The 20,395-nt window shown below is 36.3% G+C and overlaps 1 protein-coding gene across 2 annotated transcripts in view; it reads left to right on the forward strand.

The window, feature by feature from the left end:
- The window catches only part of ARHGAP18 (Rho GTPase activating protein 18), a 124,569-nt gene that overhangs the window by 94,705 nt on the left and 9,469 nt on the right, over positions 1-20,395 (forward strand). For both annotated transcript variants that reach the window (XM_081044484.1, XM_081044485.1), the window contains exons 9-12: positions 2,095-2,254; positions 4,507-4,589; positions 9,511-9,717; positions 10,449-10,589. In XM_081044484.1, coding sequence (XP_080900610.1) covers positions 2,095-2,254; positions 4,507-4,589; positions 9,511-9,717; positions 10,449-10,589 — 591 coding nt within the window. The remainder of the gene's footprint in view (positions 1-2,094; positions 2,255-4,506; positions 4,590-9,510; positions 9,718-10,448; positions 10,590-20,395) is intronic.

A 20,395-nucleotide genomic window follows, 5' to 3' on the forward strand; every position in this document is an offset into this window, starting at 1 on the left:
TTTTACAGGGGCCTCATACTTGGAATTGTAGCTATGTCTGGAGAATTCATCTAGGAGATGTTTTTGGTTAGCAGTCATTAACAAATCTCCTTTACCTTATCCTCCAAATTCAACCTTAGGTCTACACTGAGACAGTACCAGTTTCTGTCCACATCCGATATATTGTCTTCTTGAATTTGCAAATCCAAGAAAAAGCAGGATAAACGAAGGAGATTTTCTCTGTTCATTTCCTTAAGACCTTTTCTATATGAAATCTTTAGAGCAGGATCAGGAAGAAATGACTCTGACCGAGTGCACACTCTCCTGTGACTGGCTGTGGTGCTGCCAGGTGTGGAATTACTATTCATACATTCTAGTTTGCATCACCTGCTTATTTTGATAAGCTTCCTCAATTTAGGAGGCTAGTTTCAGCCTACTTGGGTCTTACTGTGTAGTGATCTGGGTTTAATGGGATTTAAGTAACCTGATACACTCTGCTCACAAATTTCATTCAGTTTGTGTCCCCTGAGTTTAGTGTCTGGTGCACGAAACTTTTTTGGTGCTTTTGTAAGTTTGATAAGTTGCCATTGTTTCACTTCATTTGGGAATACCTATAGCAATTTTACCACCAGTCAATCATGGACATGGTGTGTGATTCTGAGATAAGTTCTGTTGAGAAGTACATTCTCTTACAGAGAAAGAATCCCTCAGAAACAGGTAACGTGACTTCATATTATCCATATTGGCAAGAATACCGCTTTTCAGTTCACTGTTCACACAGCATACATTAGCAGAATGTAATGGACAACTCACAGGTCATAAACACATTTACTTTAGTACATAATAGCGAGTGTAATGTGTATTTTATATTTTGACTGGATAGCTGGCAGAAGGATGAGTTCAACTAAATGTAATTTCTAAGAGGATCAATTAAGTAGATTCAGCTGGCTCTACTCTTCAACCCAGCCTGTTTTCACATACCAAATTTTGCAGCAGCTGGTCCATTATAAATAATTTAAAGATAATATGCAAAAATGTTGGTTGTCTTTCTTCTCCCCTTCCCCATCAAATTTCTTGTACTCTTCTTTCTCCCTTCCACTCCCTCTAATTCCTTCCCTCCTTCCCCTCCCATCTCTCATCCCCTTCCCTCTCTCCCTTTGTTCTTTCATTTTTCTCTCCTTCCACCTCTCTTTCCCCCACTCCCAATTTCTCGGTTCATGTTTATATTTTTCAGCAATTATAGAAATAACTAGGGTAGAGAATGAAGTTGTGTTGGGAAGAGCAAGTATAATAAATTCACCTTATAAGAAGAACAAAGAACGTGAATTTGGGAAAACAGTTTCAAATAATAGAAGAAAGTGACAGATACTTGGAAGGATTTCTAACACAATAAGATTTATGCGACAGTGGAAAAGCATATAGGAGATAGTAATTATGAAACTAAATTGATTTACTACTAATAATTTGGCAAATTTTGTAGAGTCCTTGAGGTAAATGAATTAGGTATTTCTAATTCTACGCAGACTCAAATTGTCATCTGCATCTGGCAGCAGGATGGCTATGTCACTTATGCCTGTGCATTTAAGACAGGTGTATTGATGTATTTTCATGCCTCATTTGCTATAGAATTTGGTTTTCAATTTCCCAGAGGTGACTAATCAGGTAGCCTTCTGCGTTAGACCCAGAGATTGGTTACCTATTTTGGTATGGAATGTACTTCTAAATAATTTCAAACATAGTTATTTTTAATGATTTTTTTAAATTTAGTGAAAAATTATAGTATCTAAGTAAAGCCCCCAAATCGAAAGACTATTTTAACTAATCTTTTAATTAAAACTTATTGCTTAATGTTTGTTTTATGTCCAGGAAAATGGGTAAAATTTTTGACTGTTTTGGCTTCAGGTGTAATTTTGATTTGGTAAAGTATACCAGGGGTAGAGAGAATACTGTTTTTCTGAGTAACAGAGAAGTGTTGGCCTTTAGCATTTTCAGAAGTATTTTCTAAAGAGGAGAATCACTTGTAAAGTGGGAAGTGTATCATACTCTCAGCAGGCAAAAAAAATGCACTTACTGGTAGCTGTTTTTTTTTTTTTTCTTTTTTCTTCTGTGTTTCAGAGTCTTTGCCAAGAGCTGGAAGCAAAGTTTTATGAAGGGACTTTTAATTGGGAAAGTGTCAAGCAGCACGATGCAGCCAGCGTTCTGAAGCAGTTCATCCGGGAACTGCCGCAGCCGCTGCTCAGTGTAGAGTATCTCTCAGCCTTTCAGGCCGTCCATAGTAAGTGCTGTCCCTCTTTGAAGCCATCCTTGTACTGCTGCCATCCATATTAATTGTTTTCATGACATTTTGCATCACAGAGATTATTACCAGATATATCAGGGATGCCAAAAAATGCATATACATGATTGGTATTCATCTTTTGTTATTGGTATATATTGAGGATTATAATTTTAATACAGTTTTTTCCTTTCTTAAAACTTGTTTACATTTTTTTTGGCTCCCTCTGTATTTGGTTAGGCATATTGAGTCACTGATTTCAGCGGTTCTCAAATGCCACACATTTTCCTTTTCCTTTATAAATATACATCTCTGAGTAAATAGATAACAGAATGTTCTCTTTTGGTACAGATTAACTGCAAGCCCTAATCAATACAATATACTTTCATGTTATAACCTGGAAACTTCACATTTCTTTTATAATAGAATGAGTCACGTAAAGTGTCTGATACATTTTTCTTGCCAAGTGTTAAAAGCAACACTTACCGGAGAAGCTGTGGATTAAAAGTTATCATAAAAGCACAGCGAGATGTGGCAGAATCTGTGACTATTTTCTGAAAAATTAGCTTTTCGAAATTGTCATGCAGAATCATAGAACAAATCATTTTTCTGCCTCATTGGTGGAGAGCAGTGGGCTTCTAATGTCGTGCCATTTTGTAGTCTTGGGCAAGCTCCCAATTAATGTCTCACATAGTTCTCAATTCCTTTCCAGTGAACAGAGAAATCTTACAAGGTTTATGTACTGTTATAATTTTCCCTTTCAATCCTAGAGGCCAACAAAAAAGGAAAAATGCCATCACCACACTCTAATGACCACATGTTTAATTTCTAAATTGGGACACTTCTGAGAGTAAAAGGAGGACACTCAATGATTACAGTGAGCTCCAGTGCTGACCAGAACTATTACATGCTATTCATTTTTTTTTTTTTAATTTTTTGTTGAGATGTAATTGACATACAACATTATTAGTTTCAGATGTTCATTATAATGATTTGATATTTGTATGTATTGTGAGATGATCACCACAGTAAGTCTAGTTAATATCTGTCACCATACAGAGTTAAGGAAATTTTTTTTCTTGTCATGAGAACTTTTAAAATCTACTCAGCAACTTTCAAATATGCAATACAGTGTAACGATAGTTGCCATGCTGTACATTACATCCCCATGACTTATTTATTTTATAATTGGAAGTTTGTACCCTTGGACCCCCTTCACCTATTTTGCCCATGCTCCCCACCGTCTGTCTCAGGCAACCACCAATCTGCTCTCTGTACCTATGAGCTTGTTTTTTGGTCTTTTTTTGGTTCTTTTGTTTTAGATTCCACATATGCAAAAGATCATATGGTATTTGTTTTTCTCTGGCTTACTTCTGATTGTAATGCTCTCAAGATCCATCCGTATGGATATAAATGGAAAGATATCATTCTTTTTAATGGCTGAATAATATTCTATTGTGTTCCAGGCTATTCTTAAACCACGTAATATTGAGATGATTTCCATGTGTCATCTCATAACATTTCTTCAGAATTTCTAGGGAAGACATGACTGAAATTATCTTCTGCTTAAAATATTTTTTTAATGGTTAAATTGTGCAGCTTTGCACAAATTCATTGGATATGGATTAAAGGACCAAGTTTATCCCTGAAAAACAAATGCCAGAATGATTCCAAATATCCATAAGTATTACTTAAATGCAATAAGGGCTACCAAAAATGATAATAATGTACCTGTTCTACTCTTTCATTGCTGGGTGGTTTTCTGATTCATTCCACAAACGTTTATTGAACACCTATTATGTTCCAGGCTCTGTTTTACATATTTCTGTTAGAATTAATGGACTCTTACCACATAATTTGTTCACTCACCATTAGAGGAAACAAACTTCACTGTTGCAGATGCACCCTGACGCCATATTATGGAAAGTCCAGTCTTCTGTCTTTTTATTGGGGAATAATTATCATGCAGAAGTTAAAATTATTTTAAAAGCACTGTTGTGTGTCTGCAAACATAAGGCTGCTCATCATATGATCACATTTGGAAGTGAGCATTCTGAGAGAAAGCTCTAAAGCAGCAGCTGCTTCTCCTGATCTCCCACAAACACTCAACGAGGCTGTTGCTCAATCGTTGTGTCTTACATTTCACAGTGATGTTTATGCCAAATAACTTTTTTCTTACAAAATGAGAAAAAAGAAATAAAGAGAAATATTCAGTAAAGACAGGAGTTCAGATTTATTTAATCTGTCTGCAGATCTTCCAACCAAGGAGCTACAACTACAGGCTTTGAACCTTCTTGTCATCCTCCTGCCCGACGCAAACCGAGACACACTGAAGGTCAGCTGGATTCATTTACTATAAATGTCTCTCTGAACTAGGGTTTCCAGGTGGGAATTCCCGCCCGTTCTTAGGATTTTTTTCCCCACGCTTTCCCGTTCCCGAATCCCAAGATATAAACTGTTTTCTGTTCTCCACAATGAATCGTTTCCACAAAGTGATGGCCGATACTACCAACCTCCTGGGTTCAAGGAGCCAATTTTGTCCAATTTCCCAACCAACTTTTCTCGGGATTCAGGAACGGGAAAGTGAAAAAAATTCCTGAGAACTGGTGGGAATTCCCGCCTGGAAACCCTACTCCGAACTATGCAGACTAAGTTTTCATTATTTGTGGCAAAACAATATATCATGGAAATGTTAGTAGTCGTCTATAAAGAAAAGGCCCGTTTTTAAGGACAGATTGTGAAAGTCTTTAGCTCTTTATTCACTTACTTATAGGGTTGGTCATTTTAATAGTATTAGCAGGTGTTTTGTGTTTTAATTTTTTACTGTAACATTTCTTCTACCAAAACAGTGGTTGAGGTTCATTTGTTAATGGAAATATGAATGCTTTTTGTTTTTCTTTTCTTTCTATTTTTCTGCATTTTTCTGCATTTTATTTAGTCAGCTTGTACTGGTATGGTGAAAAATGAATGTTTAGAAAGAAAGTCCTATGAGTCATCACATATAACCGACTGCTGCCTAAAGATGTTAAATTCTTTTGTAGTTTTGTGCAGTAGAGTTTGGAATAAGTCATAACGATGATTTCAAACTGTTTGGTTAGCCAAAAGATAGACCAACTCAAATTCTGGTGATTTCTCTAAGGGTTTACCTTGAATTGCTGATGTATATCATCATTTCAGTGTTTTGGTCTAATATTGTAATATTTATTACAAGTGGTGTCAAGATTTTATAATAAACAGATTGTTCCACATTGGTTTATTTTCTTTAATGACAAGTTTATGGAGTAGTTGTAAAAAGTTTAATTATAAACTTTTATGAAACAAAAAGAAAACTTAAAAAAATATAATTCAGAAAGAATATTTACCTTAGGTTTTGCCATTGCATTAAAAACAATATTCTTTATACAGGTAAGGGTGCAACTCTTGCCCCTTTGTCCCCTACGTTTCTTTCTATTTAAAATTAAATAGCATGTCAAGAAATTTAATGTCAAGAAAACAAAAACCACCAGTTGGTAAATCTTGGAAATTTTTTCCTGTACCTCATTAAGACTCCTTGAACTGAAACTAGGTGAGTGATAGTCCTTTCATGCCCATGGAATGAAGGTTAATACTCAACTTGTCTGGATTAAGCAGTTTATGAGGATTACTGGAGTGAAAACAGTGCATTGCTACAGGAGAACTTCCAAAGAATTATTCTGACATTATGAAGTCAGAAAAAAAAAAAAAAACACCTTTGACTGAAATGATTGTCAAATGAATCATTGAGAAGGCAGCATTAGGTTTTGTTGTGTTTTGGAGGCAGAGGCCAACTCCCAAAAGAGTTATATTCGTTACATTCAAATGTTGTGTGACCATGGCTGCTGTATAAGGGTGTGTACATTGTGGCTGAAACAGGCACATCTTGCCCAGGACAAAGTGGGGACTGATTTCCAGTCTGTTCTCTGCTTGCCAGCTGTACCCCTGACACAGGGCTTCAACTACCCATAAAGAGGAATTTAATCTTGACATCTTATTCACATAACGGTGCCTATCTGTGTGTGGCCCTCTGAAGGGCCAGTATAAGGTGAAACTGAAAAATATCTGATTTGCTTAAAATACGCCTGCATTTAGTTGTGGGAGGAAACATTTATTCCAGTATGGTTACTATTGGGTAAGGCTGACCTGGAAGTCAATTTTGTACTTTATATTTTAAACAAAATAAATATTTTGTTTAAAAATATATATTTAAAAATGTTTAGTGTAGTTTTAATTTTCACCTCTAAAGTTTCTGGGAGCACACTTTTAGAGGTAAGGTGAGAAATACATTGGGGGGGTGTAAAATTGGAAAATGCAAACAAGTAATTTTACTAATTTCCTTAATCTTTAATAGTTTAGTTAGCCAGTTCTGATGAAGGTTTCAAACAAGAATTCTAACAACAGAAACATTGAAACAAGAGTACCATATGTACAAGAGAATAAACCATTTAAATTTAGTTTTATAAACGAGAAAGGAAACTTGGTCACAAGGAAATTTCAGGAAGCTTAATGTGAACTTCTCTAATTTTTCCAGTTCTTGTGCCATTCCTTCAGTTGTCATTTGAAGGGGCAAGGTCATGTGTATGACTTGTGTGAATTAGTTCTCTAGCACATCTAAGGGTTAAGAAGTGCTGTGTTAGACACCATGTCACAGTTTAAGTCTAAAGCTACAGGTGTCTTTGGGGCTGCTTAACCAGATTTTCTTTTTAACCTTGGATTATTGTGCCTTTGAACCAATGATTATACTTTCCTTCGAATTGGAGGAATAACAAACACTGTTATTAAGATATCCACGGGGGATCCATGTAAATATAATCATTGCCATTTGTTTATCTTTTTTGTAGTTTTTAAGAAAAATATTAAGTTTATTGTGGTAACATGAGTTAATAACATTATATAAAATTCAGATGTACAACTTCATAATACGCTATTTGTATACTCTGTTGTGTACTCACTGCCCACTGTCCAGTCTCCCTCCATCACCGTATGTTTGACCCCCTTGACCCTCTTCATCATCCCCCCCAATCCTCGTCCCCTCTGGTAACTACCATACTGTTGTCTGTTTCTCTGAGTTTGTTTTCTTGTTTGTTTTGTTTTGTTTGTTCATGTGTTGCTTTTTGCTTTATGTCCCACATGAGTAAAATCATATGGTTCTTGTCCTTTTCTGCCTGACTTATTTCACTTAGCAAGATCCATCCATGTTCTTGCAAATGGTAGCATCTCATCCTTTCTTGTGGCTGAGTAATATTCTATTGTATATACCATATCTTCTTTATCCAATCATCCATCAAAGGACACTTAGGTTATTTCCATGTTTTAGCCACTGTAACTAATGCTATGAACATAGGGCTACATAAATCTTTACGAATAAATGTTTTCAAAATTTTGGTGTAGATACCCAGAAGAGTGATTGATGAGTCATATGGTAACTCTATTCTTAATTTTTTGTGGAAGTTTATTAACATGCATTGTCTCACTTTCTCCAGGCAGGCTAGGAGATTTGTATTCCCACTTTACAAATGATAAGATTTTAAAGAGCAGAGATGTCTAAAGGTTATCCTAATATCACACTCAACTAATAAATAACTATGCTGGGACTTACACTGGATTTTCAGAGAGTGAGTCCAGTGATACTTATAAAATGCCACACTGGTGATAGATGCTTTTTTAAAGGGCATTTCTCACAGTTCAGATGAAGAAAAAAATACATCTGAAGATGAAGTTCTTTCAGCAAGGGCTAGGCTAACATTTTTTTAATTCTACATCTACTCACACATTGTAATATTCTTATAGTAATATTTTGAATAACCTTACTACATATGCACACCACAATTAAAATGGTTCATTACCTAATTTCTCTAAATTTATGCTCATAAAGAAAGAGATACACTGGTGCCTCAATAATTATTCTGGTCTCTGGAAGAAAATTAAAAATTTTTTCCAAACCTCACCAATTAATCGTTTGTCCTCATTTGAGAAGGTATTGTTTCTATAAAACCTTATGCTTTGATTACAATTTAACTTACCGAGCACTGTACTGGAATAGACACATAAATCTCATTATTAGATACTAAGGCTATGCCTTTATTTTTTTTTCCCAAAGTTTTGAGATCTCTACAGCATCCAAACTTGATTCAAGATAATCTGTTAGGAGCTCTCCCCCCACTGAAATCCTGTGAGAAATAACACAAGCGTTTTTTTATTTGTTTTTTATTTTCCCTTTTGGTATCGTTTATTTGACCTTTCTTCGTGTAGGTATTTTAAGCTAAATAAGAAAATGCGATTCTTTTAGTAGGTGAGTGTTCAGAAACAAAAGCCTGATAGACCTCCAATTAAATTTCTTCTCCACCGTTTGCTAGCTATATAACCTATGATAAGTTTATTTACATTTTCTTAGACATTGTTTCCATCTGTAAAATGGGAGTACTTGCAGCGCCTGTGTCCAGTACAGATTGAGATGAGCTCTGTGGTGTGCTTAAAACAATGCCTCACCCTTAGAAAACATTGGATACTTGTGCAGTTATTGTTATTTTTCTGGACCAAAATTAACTCAAGAAAGAAAGCAAAAGAAGAACATAAAGCCTGAAGTGCTATCAGGAAGAGGGTGATTTTCCTATGGCTTTTGTTCAGGGTAGGCTTAGAGGACACCTGAGTTTTGGCAATAGAGGTGGAAAGTGGGTGGCATCAAACTGAGCATAAACAAGCCGTTTCTGATGAAAAGTTCCTTCTCATTCATTCATTCATTTTTAAAAAACAAAAAACTCTTTGTCTCCAGTCCCTGTTTCTCCCCCTCATGCTCTCCATTCTTCTTAGATTTCATGTCATTTATCTATTATGTACCTTAAAGCAAGTGAAACTGAGGTTATATGAGCCTTTTTAAGGGAATTTTTTTGTAGCACTTCTGAAGCATGTGAAGCACTTCTGTATAATATTTTAAAATCCTTTTCAGTGCTCCACGGCTCAGTTAGGCTCCTGGTCTGACACTTCTCCATTCCTCTGCCTACCATCTAGTTCGTGTGTGTCCTCTGCCTTTTCCCCCATAGTCCTTAGTAGAAACAAAGCACCACCTCAGGGTGTATTAACCAAATAGAGAAGCTTTGATGACACTGCCTGTTGGATGAGGCTCGCTGACTGTGGTTATGCACAGCTTACTGTTTTTAACTGAATAAAAATCCCATAGGCTACAGTGCTTTCATCTCCTATCTTCACGTACAACAAAAATCTCAGACTCATTTCTGTTTCAGGCCCTGCTTGAATTTCTCCAAAGAGTAGTAGACAATAAAGAGAAAAATAAGATGACGGTCATGAATGTAGCAATGGTCATGGCTCCGAATCTCTTCATGTGTCACACATATGGTTTGAAATTCAGTGAACAGCAAGAATTTGCAATGGCAGCTGGGACAGCTAATATCATGAACTTATTGATTAAGTATCAAGAATTTCTGTGGACAGTAAGTATGTATTTTTAAGCCCTGTTAATCAGTGATGAAATCTAGATTCTGGAGTCTTTTTATTGTTATCTTCTCTATAAAAGTAATTGATACAGGTGATTTCAAATGCAATTTTTTTTAAAAAAAATTAATATCCATTTATTAAATTTCAATTTTTAAAATGCCAACGTGATTTCATTATTTCACTTTGGTCACTTCTAAAATATTTTATTTTGCTAATGTAACTTCTGAGGATCATTTTTTCCTGGATTACGGATAGCTGTCAGCTCTTATTTATTTGTGAGTTTTTCTTTCTCTTTTGACGGGAGAAGCTAGGTGGGTATTATACGGGGACTGTAGGTTAGCTGGAGGCTAGGTTGTAGAAAGGTGGCCCCTAAAGGGATCAACTGCTGAGGTGGTGGCCTCTAATGCCAGTCACCTTAGGCAGTCTCCAATCTAAGCATACAAGGTATAGAAGAGGACCACTATGTCCTTGAACTTCTTCAAGCCTCTTTTTGAAACTTACACAATGGGTGCTAAATTGCATCATGTGGATGCTCAGTACACATGTGATTGAATAATACAACGCATTTTGTTTCACAGATTTAATGAAGAGTCCATGTAAAATGGCATAATCTTATCAAAAAGACCTTTACTTCTCTCCAAATTAAAGAAATAAATATAATTATTTCCATAGTTCAAAATGGTGCCACTTCTTTTTCCTCTCCAGACTTAATCTCATTTCTCCATAGATTCCCAAGTTTCTTGTCAATCAAGTGAGGAAACTAAATACTGCATATCTTAAAAAAGATAAAAAAATGAAGAAGAAATTGCTGAAGAAAATGGCTTACGACCGAGAAAAACATGAAAAGCAAGATAAGAGTACAAATGATGTAAGAAAAACTTGAAGATATATTTTTATGCAGATTTCAGTATTGTTTTTAATATTACATATGCGACAAAGAGTTTTATATGTTTTTGTAGTATGACTTTCTACACACTTACGAGACCCTGGTACTATTTATAAGTTAACGGCATCAGTAACAACAACTGAACTACAACTACTAATGCTCAGTATTGATAGTTGCTCAGGTGTTGGTGATTTAACATGTGACTTGTTAATGGGTAACAAAGGATGATAACAAGACCAGAATGTCTCAACACCCAACCACCCACATATAAACAGCAAAGGTCTTCCTGGAGATTCCAGTTGCCCTGTGAATGTGTAATGTCTAGTGAGTAAAGAGTCCCTTGTGTAAACCAGTAGTCTTTTTTTTTTCTTCAATATTTCTAATCTGTAAAATAGAGAAAAATAACTAACCAAGATAGACAAATAGATCAATGTTTGTTTTGTGCCTAGGCTCCTTCCTGGACTTCAGTAAGTACTTAAAAAGCTTCTTGATTGAATCGTAAGAAGAATTTGGAGAAACTTTTGTTGGAACAAAGAAAATTAAATTAGAAAAGAAATATCTAAATATTAATATTTACAAACTGCTGTAAGAACGTATTAAAGACTGGGTTTAAAATAATGAAATATGCATGAAAAACATTTATGCAGTGAGTTACCACAGCTCTAATTTAAGATCATGAAATGAAAAGCTTTCCATTGTTCCATTTACAGTGAAGACACCCCCACCACCAGCACCTCTATTGAGGTTATTCAGTTACATGCTGCCATCTTGTGGAATAATGTGGAAATGGCAATTATCAGCCTTTGATTTTTCTGCTGTGGCCTACTTAGGGATCCAGAAATTGTTAAAAAAAAAAAAAAAATCTGTATTTATTTATAGCTTTCACTGTTGCAAAATAACATTTTTTTGGCATTAAACATTTTTAGTCAATTTTGAAGTATCTTTAAAACAAATTAAATGAAGAGAAGTTATAAATAGTATTTACATTCTTTGAGAAAGCTTGATATTATCATAGGTTAGGAAGGATTTTTGAGATACCATTTTTGTTTAACTTAAGGTGTTCTATTTCTTCTAAAATCTTTATAAGTATGTGAATATCTTCTTGTTTTGCAGCTTTGCTTATTCACATTAACTTAGGTGACTTTGGAGCCTTGTCTTTTTTGGTAAGGCCGTTATAACATGATTCTCTGAGGCGCTGTATTTATCTAAGGAAACAAAACTTGTGCTTTACCCTTTTAATAATCAAAGTTACTTTTTTGGTGACATTTAAATAATTTTGTCATTTGCAGATAAACAGCATTTACTTGGATTTCTTTAGTTTGTACTTGGGGTTCATTAGGTGTGAGCTGATCTGAGAATTGTCTCTGTACTAGTTAGAAGCTGTATTGTCATTTTAAGGCTTGGGATTTAAACCTCAGTTTTCTCATATATTAGTTCTGACTCAGTTTCTCTGAGTTTTGGTTTTCTCTTTTGAGAAATTCAGCGATTCTTTTAACAAAATGCTACTAATTGCCTCCTGCATGGTAAGCCCCTACTCACTCCCTGTGAGGTATTCAAAGGGAGCTGGGGCTGGTGCTTACCCCACAGGGAATAAGGAAAGGTTGGGCTCAAAGAGACTAGAGGTGTGTGATGGAGGCCTGACTAGGGTATCCTGGCCTACAAAACAGGAAGTGGGCATCAGAGAGAAGTAGAACTGAAATGTGAAAAATACGTTGGTTTTATTTAGGCATCAAATTGAAGAGAGAGGTCTCCTTAGCAGAGGAAACTTCTTGGCAGAGTGACAGCATGGCCCACAGTGAAGGGTCATTTGGCCTGTCATTATGGTTGGAAAATGTTAATCGGTTGCCAGAAATTTTTTTCCAAGTTACTATCATTTTATTAGGGAGAATAAATATACATAGGAAATTACAGAACAACAAAGTACAAGATAATGTCAAATACTATGAATATGTGGTGAGTCACTAAATAATTAGAGTTTTCTGCATAAGTTTCCATCAGTTGCCAGAATTTTTAAGCTAAAAAGATGTGACATAAAAATCTGGATTCCCATCTTATAATAACTTGACAAATTGGATGTAGGAGCATCTCCATGTTCCCTCTCAGTAGGGAACCTGCTCTCCTATAGGGTAGCTATTCCCTGGATCTGAGTAGCAGCTGTTCCCTTTGGATGGAACATGGGCCATCTACTCTGCTACAAGCCACTGTAACACCCCCACCCCTCACCCCCGACTCTTCCCACAAATCATTTGAATACGCAGGACAAAATTATAGAACATGAAACTGCCTGGGACATACTACTATTCATTTGTTAAACCACTGTTTGCTGTGTGCCTGTTATGTGCCAGGCATTGTACTTGAAATACAGTATTGGACAAATCAGCTAAAGATCACTACTGTTATCTATACAACTTAAATTCTATAATAAAAAATAAATAGAATATGCAAACACGTAGAATCTTAGTATGTGATAAATGCTCTAAAAAGAATAAAGCATAGTTGAGCAGAAAAGGAAATTGAGAGGAGGATACTCTTGCATTATTAAGTTGGGTAGTCAGGGTATTACTCATCTGAGTGAAGATGTGAAGGAGGGCAGGCAGCTGAGTTGGGTGTACATGTGAGAAGCACGGCCCAGGCAGAGGAAGTAGTCTACACAAAAACCTTAAGGCATGAACTTGCTTGGGCATTTAAGGACTAGCAAGGGGTGATTGTGACTGGAATGGAGCCAGCAAGGGCAGTGGTAGTAAGAAATGAGGTCACAGGGACAGTGGGACCAGGTTATGGAAGGCTTTATAGGCCATCGTTAGGAGTTTGGATTTACCTTGTGTGAAATGGGGTCTTTGCAGGATTTTGAGCAAAGGCTTGAAAATCTATATTTTAAAATGACCTGTGGGCTGTTGTCTTGCAAATGGATTCTAGGAAAGCAAGGATAGAATCGGGAGACCATTTAAGAGGTCCATGTCGTAATCTATATGAGAGAGAGTGTTTGTAGAGTGTTTGCACTGGAAGTGGAGAAGGGATCAGATTCTGGGTATATTTTGAAGTTAGAGCCACTGGATTTCTTGATGCTGAAATGATATGAGTTGTTAGAGAAAGAAGTCAAGAATGACATGAAGGTTTTTGGGCTGAGTTGGGAGGATAGAGTTGACACTTAGGAAAGATCACAATGTCAATTTGGTACCTCTTGTGTGTGAGATGTCAGTTAGATATCTAAGTGGGGATGTTTAAGTGTGTTTGGAGGGAAAATTAGGTCATACTGGCCGGCCAGTGAGGTGCATGGAGGGGCAAGGGCAGAAGAAAGGAAGAAACATGCTTCAAGGCGGAGCCAGGCTTCTATTCTGTGTATGACCAGGAACTATTGAAAGTTGTCATCTGGAGTTACATGCTTCTACCATTGACCCTTGAAGAACAAGGGTTTGAATTGTTCTGCTTATATGTGAATTGTTTTTCAGTAAATACGGTCAGCCCTCCATATTGCAGGATTCACATCTGCGATTCAACCAACCATGGATCAAAAACAGTATTTTTGATTTCGATCCATGGTTGGGAATTGCAGATGTGTAGGCCTGGTGGTGTGCGTTGTTCTATGACATTTAATATAAGGGAGTTGGGCATCCTAGGATTTTGGTATCTGCAGGGGGTGGACCAATCCCCTTTAGATATTGAGGGCCCGACCATATTACTATATGCCCGAGCATTTTACTATAGTTGCAATGAAGACAGGTGAAGGAAAGATTGGAGGAGTGAAAGATAGGTGGATAGGTAGCAGATGTTGGCTAACTTCTTTGTTGATGGGAGTATATAAATTGGTAGAATCCTTTTGGAGAGCAATGTGGTAAAAAGGATAGAGGTGATTAGTTAAATATGTTATGGAATAAATATGTAATAAAATACCATGGAGATACACAAATGTATATATTGACATTGTAAGATATTTGTAGTATGTTGAAGAAAACTTACAAATCAGTGAATAGTATATTGCTACATTTTGTAAGGGGTAATAATTATCACTATTTTGAATGTTTCCAGAGGTCAGGAATTATGCTAATCATTTTATGGACAGCATCTCATTTAAAATTCATAGTAGCTTAATTAGAGTATATTATTGTCTCATTATTTACAGATCAGGAAAGTGAGGAGCAGCAATCTTAAATTACTTACTCAAGGTTATCTAGATAAAAAGTGGTGGAACTTGAAACCAAATCGATGTGACTTTAAATCCAGGTCTCTACCATTATCCTCAATTTCCCACTGATTACAGAAAAACTCTGAGAAGTGATATATACCAAAATCCTGGGCTTACGATTGGTAATACACTGAATATGTATGGCTGCTATTATAAAAACTGATTATTATACAGCTTTTGCAAGAGTCCTGGAACGAGCCTAGGCCCAGCAAAAGGAATGGAAAGAAGTGTTGAATGTGAGCAGGTAGGACCCACAAGATGTGGAAACTGATTGGATGTGAGGAGTTTGGAAGAAAGAGGACACTAGAATGACCAGAGTGACGTTGTCATCAATATAAGGCATTATGCAAAAGGGACAGACATTTGATAAGGTAGTCCGTTTTTGACATTTGGGTTGACATGCTTGTGTGGAAGTTGGCCGTGTGGGCCTCATGCTCGGGGATAGCCAGAGCTGAAAGTGTGCATTTGGGATCAACATAGAGATTCTAGTTGAAGCCACAGAGTGGTTCCTGTTAGACAAAGTGTATATGTGGTGTAAGAAAATTAAAAGGCAAATACAGATGTCTGGGGACACCAATCTTTTAAGTAGTTGGCCATGGAAAAGGAGCTGGTAAAAGAGGCCAAGAAATGATAGGAAGTAAGAGAAAGTTGAAAACTGTAGTGTCTTAGAAACTCGGGAGGAAAATTAAAGGAAAAGAGCTTGGTTGGCAGTACCTAATTCTACAGAGAAGTTGAGTAAGGATCGAGGTCCACTGCATTTTGCATTTGAAAGGTCAGTTGTGACTTTCTCCGAAGCCTTGTCAGTGTTGATAGAATAAGCCAGATGGCCAGAGATGGAAGAATGAAAGATAAAAGATTGTAGAACATCAAAATTCATCATATTTTTTTAAAGCACGCTGTATGATATTAATGCTAACTATATATAATCAAGCATTCATGTTATTAAGGCATGCTTAACTAGGTAGATTAATAGTATGAATCAGGTTGTAAGGGAACCCTCAACCTACCCCTCAACATACTTAATAAGACAAATATTTTTAATGACTACAGCATATTAATTGTTTGGTACAAACATGAATTTCTTAAATGCTAATAAGGCTTATCTGTTAATTATGGCAGGGAGAAACACTGGGGGAAAATAACAAAATTGTAGGCCATTACAAAGAACCACTTAATGATAGCCTTCAATTTATAGTTGGGATTGATCTCTCTCACACACACACACACACACACACACACACATTTATACCACATCATGCACCAGAAGTCAGGTGGCTTGGAGACATAGTCCTAGCTTTGCCATTAATGAGACATTAATAACAAATAATTTTATCTCTCTGGACTTCAGTTTATTCTATAAAATGAGAGGGTAAGACCAGATGAATGGGGTTTAACCAGAAGTATGCAATAGGGACACATGTGGTATTATTAAAAACAAACAAAAACAACTGGGACACACCTTGGCCCTACTGGCCAGAATCTCCCAGAGCAGGACCTAGGCATGTGTATTGTATAGAAATGGTAAGGGAGATTTTCTCCTATTTGGTGTGTGTGTGTACATGCACATATATTTAGTTTTATGGGATTTTTCTACCATAAAAATAGAATAGTAGATGAACCCAGAAACCCATCACCAATAGTCAAACACATTTTTCTGATCTTGTCCCATCTTATCTCCCACACCTTTTTTTTCTTTTAGTGTTTGTAAGAAAATCACAGACATCCCATCATTTCACCCATAATTGTCTCAGATTGCATCTCCCCCTAATAAGGACCTGGGACAGCTTTCATGAGCATCTGGTTATGGTTATGAATTACTAAATCAGAGAAGTTTCAAGTCCATGGTGGACCAAAATTTGTATGATTTTTCTTTTCTCATTTAAGCTTACCTCTCAAAGTAAAGGGAAGCTGTGCATTTGTGAGAGAGTGTGGGCACTGAGTGGGGTTCTGCGAGAGTCTGTGAAATAAGCAAAACTACCCAGCACATCTGCCCTCATTGATAGAGGAAACAAAAATTCTGTATCCTATGGTTAACTTTAGTGTTAACTTGGGATGATATAGTGTCATGACCTTCATTTACAGTTGAGAAACTCAGGTTTTTATAGAGCTTACATGACTTGCTAAAAGTTCCAAAATAGTCTTGTGTTGTTTTAAGGTTTAGGGCTTTGGACATCGAAAAGAAATCTGTTGCTGCCACTTTCTGCCATTCTTCTCCAGAGCAATCTTGGAGTTGGCAGCCATGCAGTGTGGACTCTGGGTTTTGTGTGTGTGTGTGTGTGTGGGGGGGGGGGTTGTGTGTGTTTAGTTACATCTCCATGTAGAATTCCATCTCTGGTTTCATTGAACATTTATGACCCAAAGCATTTTTGCAGGTCTTGTTTTAAGGATCTGTTCTAGGTCTGGAAATGGCATCTAGATCTACTTGGGACCCCATGTGGAAAAGCAAATTACAATATCAAGCACACAATCTTGTTTCTTTTTAAGACAGTCATATATATATATGATGATATATATATATATATGAAACAGATGATATATATATATATATATATATATATATATATATATATATATATATATAAAACAGAAAATACAATATAAAAAGAAAATATCAGAACTTAATTCATTAAAATGAAATGTTTATTAACTCTGGAAGTTATTTCAGGCCCTTCTTGAAAATTCTCTAGGTCTGTGAGTTGGATAAAAGTTTAGCATTTGGATAACAAAGACCCAATTATAATCAGCACTTAGTTCAAGGTAGTAGAGAATGCTTTCTGTATTTTTACCTTCAATCAGAATAAGGTGAGGAATATGTCATTTTAGTTTAAGATACCTTGCTAAAATGTCCTTGTTTAATCTTCTGAAATATTTGTTATATGTGGCCTTTTTTTGAGAAAGCTGTATTTCCAATTTGCCCTTTTGAAGATAAAGGTTTTTCTATAGTATTCAAAACGTCAGCTTTACATTTAAATTAAATTCTAATAAAAAACAATAACGTATCTTTTAAAGGTCTAACATTAAATTTCTAATCTCTAGAGTGCAAAAATAGCAATGTAGTCTTCATCTACACCTCATGAAAGATACTAAAATCACTGTTTATTAAACCAAATAATAAGAAATAAAATCATTTTTATAAATATACTTTAGTTCAAAATGTAGGACGTGAGGATTGTAAGAAACCATTTTCTCATAATAGTCTTTGATTGCATAAGAAGTTAACTACCATTTTGTCAGTTATAAAATCCTTTGTGACTAAATTTTGATTGTGTTAGTCAAAGACTGCTCTTCTCTTATCTTGCTGTACATCACATAATTTCAGCTCACGACTGCGTGTACACACACACACACAAAAGTAAGGGACAGAAAGCTGTTAAGACAACATAACAAGCGAAACAGGAAGGTTACAAAGATAATACTATCCACAGACTCAGTTATTATTATGGCTTAAGTTAAGAACAGACTGTTTGGCTTAATGCTCAGGCATGTTGTATCTGTTTGAAGCTTGGCAACTCAATGTAATTAGTATACTAATAGCTTTCGTGTTTAATACAGCATGATTCTGGAGTTTAATAGTAGTTGTCATACACCATTTAAACAAGAGCTTTGGCATCATTTGTTGTTTATCTGCTTTAGTAAATATCATTTGGCCACCCTTGTGAAGATATCCAGGAAAAACTTTGCAAAAACAACTTTTAAACTCTTCATCTTTAACTGTTACATCTCCAGTTAAACATATTTTTTTTCTACCAGTAAAGGGCATGATTGATTCAAATTGAGTCACTCTTAGTCTTTATATTGTTGTTAGAATTTGGATGGGATATATTCCCACAGAAATAAACACTTTTAAGAATTGTTCCTATCCGCCCCTTGCCCCCCCCCCGACACACACCCGTGGAGACAGACAGACACACATCCATGCTGCTAGTACATGGTTCCTTAGTTGCCATGGAATGGGCCAGTCAATCAAGGAAGGTGCTATGTGCCACTGTAGATCTAATGAATAGCTTTTCAAAGGCATTGCTACCATGTTTCCCCGAAAATAAGAAGGGGTCTTATATTAATTTTTGCTCTGAAAGATGCATTAGGACTTATGTTCAGGGGATGTCATCCTGAAAAATCGCACTAGGTCTTATTTTCCAGTTAGGTCTTATTTTCGGGGAAACACGGTATTACAGATCTATGTGAAATGGGTCAAAATTGTATAGTTCGTTGTTTGGGAATGGTTAAAGCTGTTCCAGAGCTGGCCTACTTCCACCCCCTGCACGTTGAGAAGGGTGTAAGAAATGTTTAATTTGGCAGTCATAAGGAACTGTACCTATGCCACTCCCCATCTGGCAAAAGGCATAATGCGGCAATTACCTGCCATTTCACATATACATGAGAACTCTTATGTGGCCTCAGAAACAGGTAGCTTCCTTCCAAACTCTCATTATTAGAGAGGTTCTGGATTCCTGTGTCAGAAGTGGTGCTTTTGGATACAACTCCTGACACCACACTGACCTTACTGCTTCATTTTCTAAGGAAGCTTGGCCGTGCTTTCCAAAGTATGGTCCCTGAACTCAGAGAGAAAGTATAGGCTGTGGTCGTATTATTAGAGGCCTTCAGCTGTTCATAAGATGTCTTGGAGCAGAAGTGGCGGCATCCTTAAGCAGGTGAATGCTGATGTTGGTAACTGCCTGTAGCAGTAAGTGACTGAATGATCCCTGTAGAGTCCTTAATTCCTTTTTTTCACTCTTTCCTGTCTTCTCAGTAGTAGAGGAAATAGCACGTGGTAGATAGGGACAACTTAATTGGTTTCTTTTAGACAGTGTTCCTACAGCTATTTTTGTTTTTAAGGAAATACACATTGGTACACTTTATTTTATGCTAGAGAGATTTTACTGTTATTAGCATACCATTTTAGTGAGAAATATTTTTCAATGATTCATTTAATCAATAAACATAGATGGCTGCAGATGTGACTCAGACCAAATTTGTAACCAATTTTGACTGGCCTTTTTTATTCAAACAATAGAATGCGCCCCAAGGAATAGTGGTGGGAAGGCAGGGAGCGGAGTGAGGTTGCCATATCCCTGAAACTCTCTATGACAATATATTATTTTTTTGGATAATTTTGCTCTTGTAACTCATTTATTGTGGGCTTTTTATACATAAAAAATCAGGGTGGCTGGTTAGCTCAGTTGGTTAGAGCGTGGTGCTAACTACAACAAGGATGCCGGTTCGATCCCCACATGGGCCACTGTGAGCTGTGCCCTCCTTAAAAACAAACAAACAAAAAAATCAACTTAATCGTATTATTTTCCTTCACTTCAAATGTCAGCATGGATTTGCCTGACTTTGATATTCTAGGGTTGGATAAAGTGTGATGATGGGGACCATTTTTGTCACCGTTACTTTCACCATAGAAAATCTATATGTAAGGATATTTGGCACAATGATTTGCACAGAATTTCCTAACTTTTAAATCAGCATAAAGTAGATGGTTATCTGCAAACCCCAGCCTGCCATTCTTGGCAGTCCATAATGTAATAATAATAATAATAATAATAACAACAACAACAACAGCAACAACAACAACAGACTAACAGAATTCAAAATTCAATAT

The sequence above is a fragment of the Rhinolophus hipposideros genome (assembly GCF_964194185.1).
Source record: "Rhinolophus hipposideros genome assembly, chromosome: 3".
Classification (NCBI taxonomy): Eukaryota; Metazoa; Chordata; class Mammalia; order Chiroptera; family Rhinolophidae; genus Rhinolophus; species Rhinolophus hipposideros.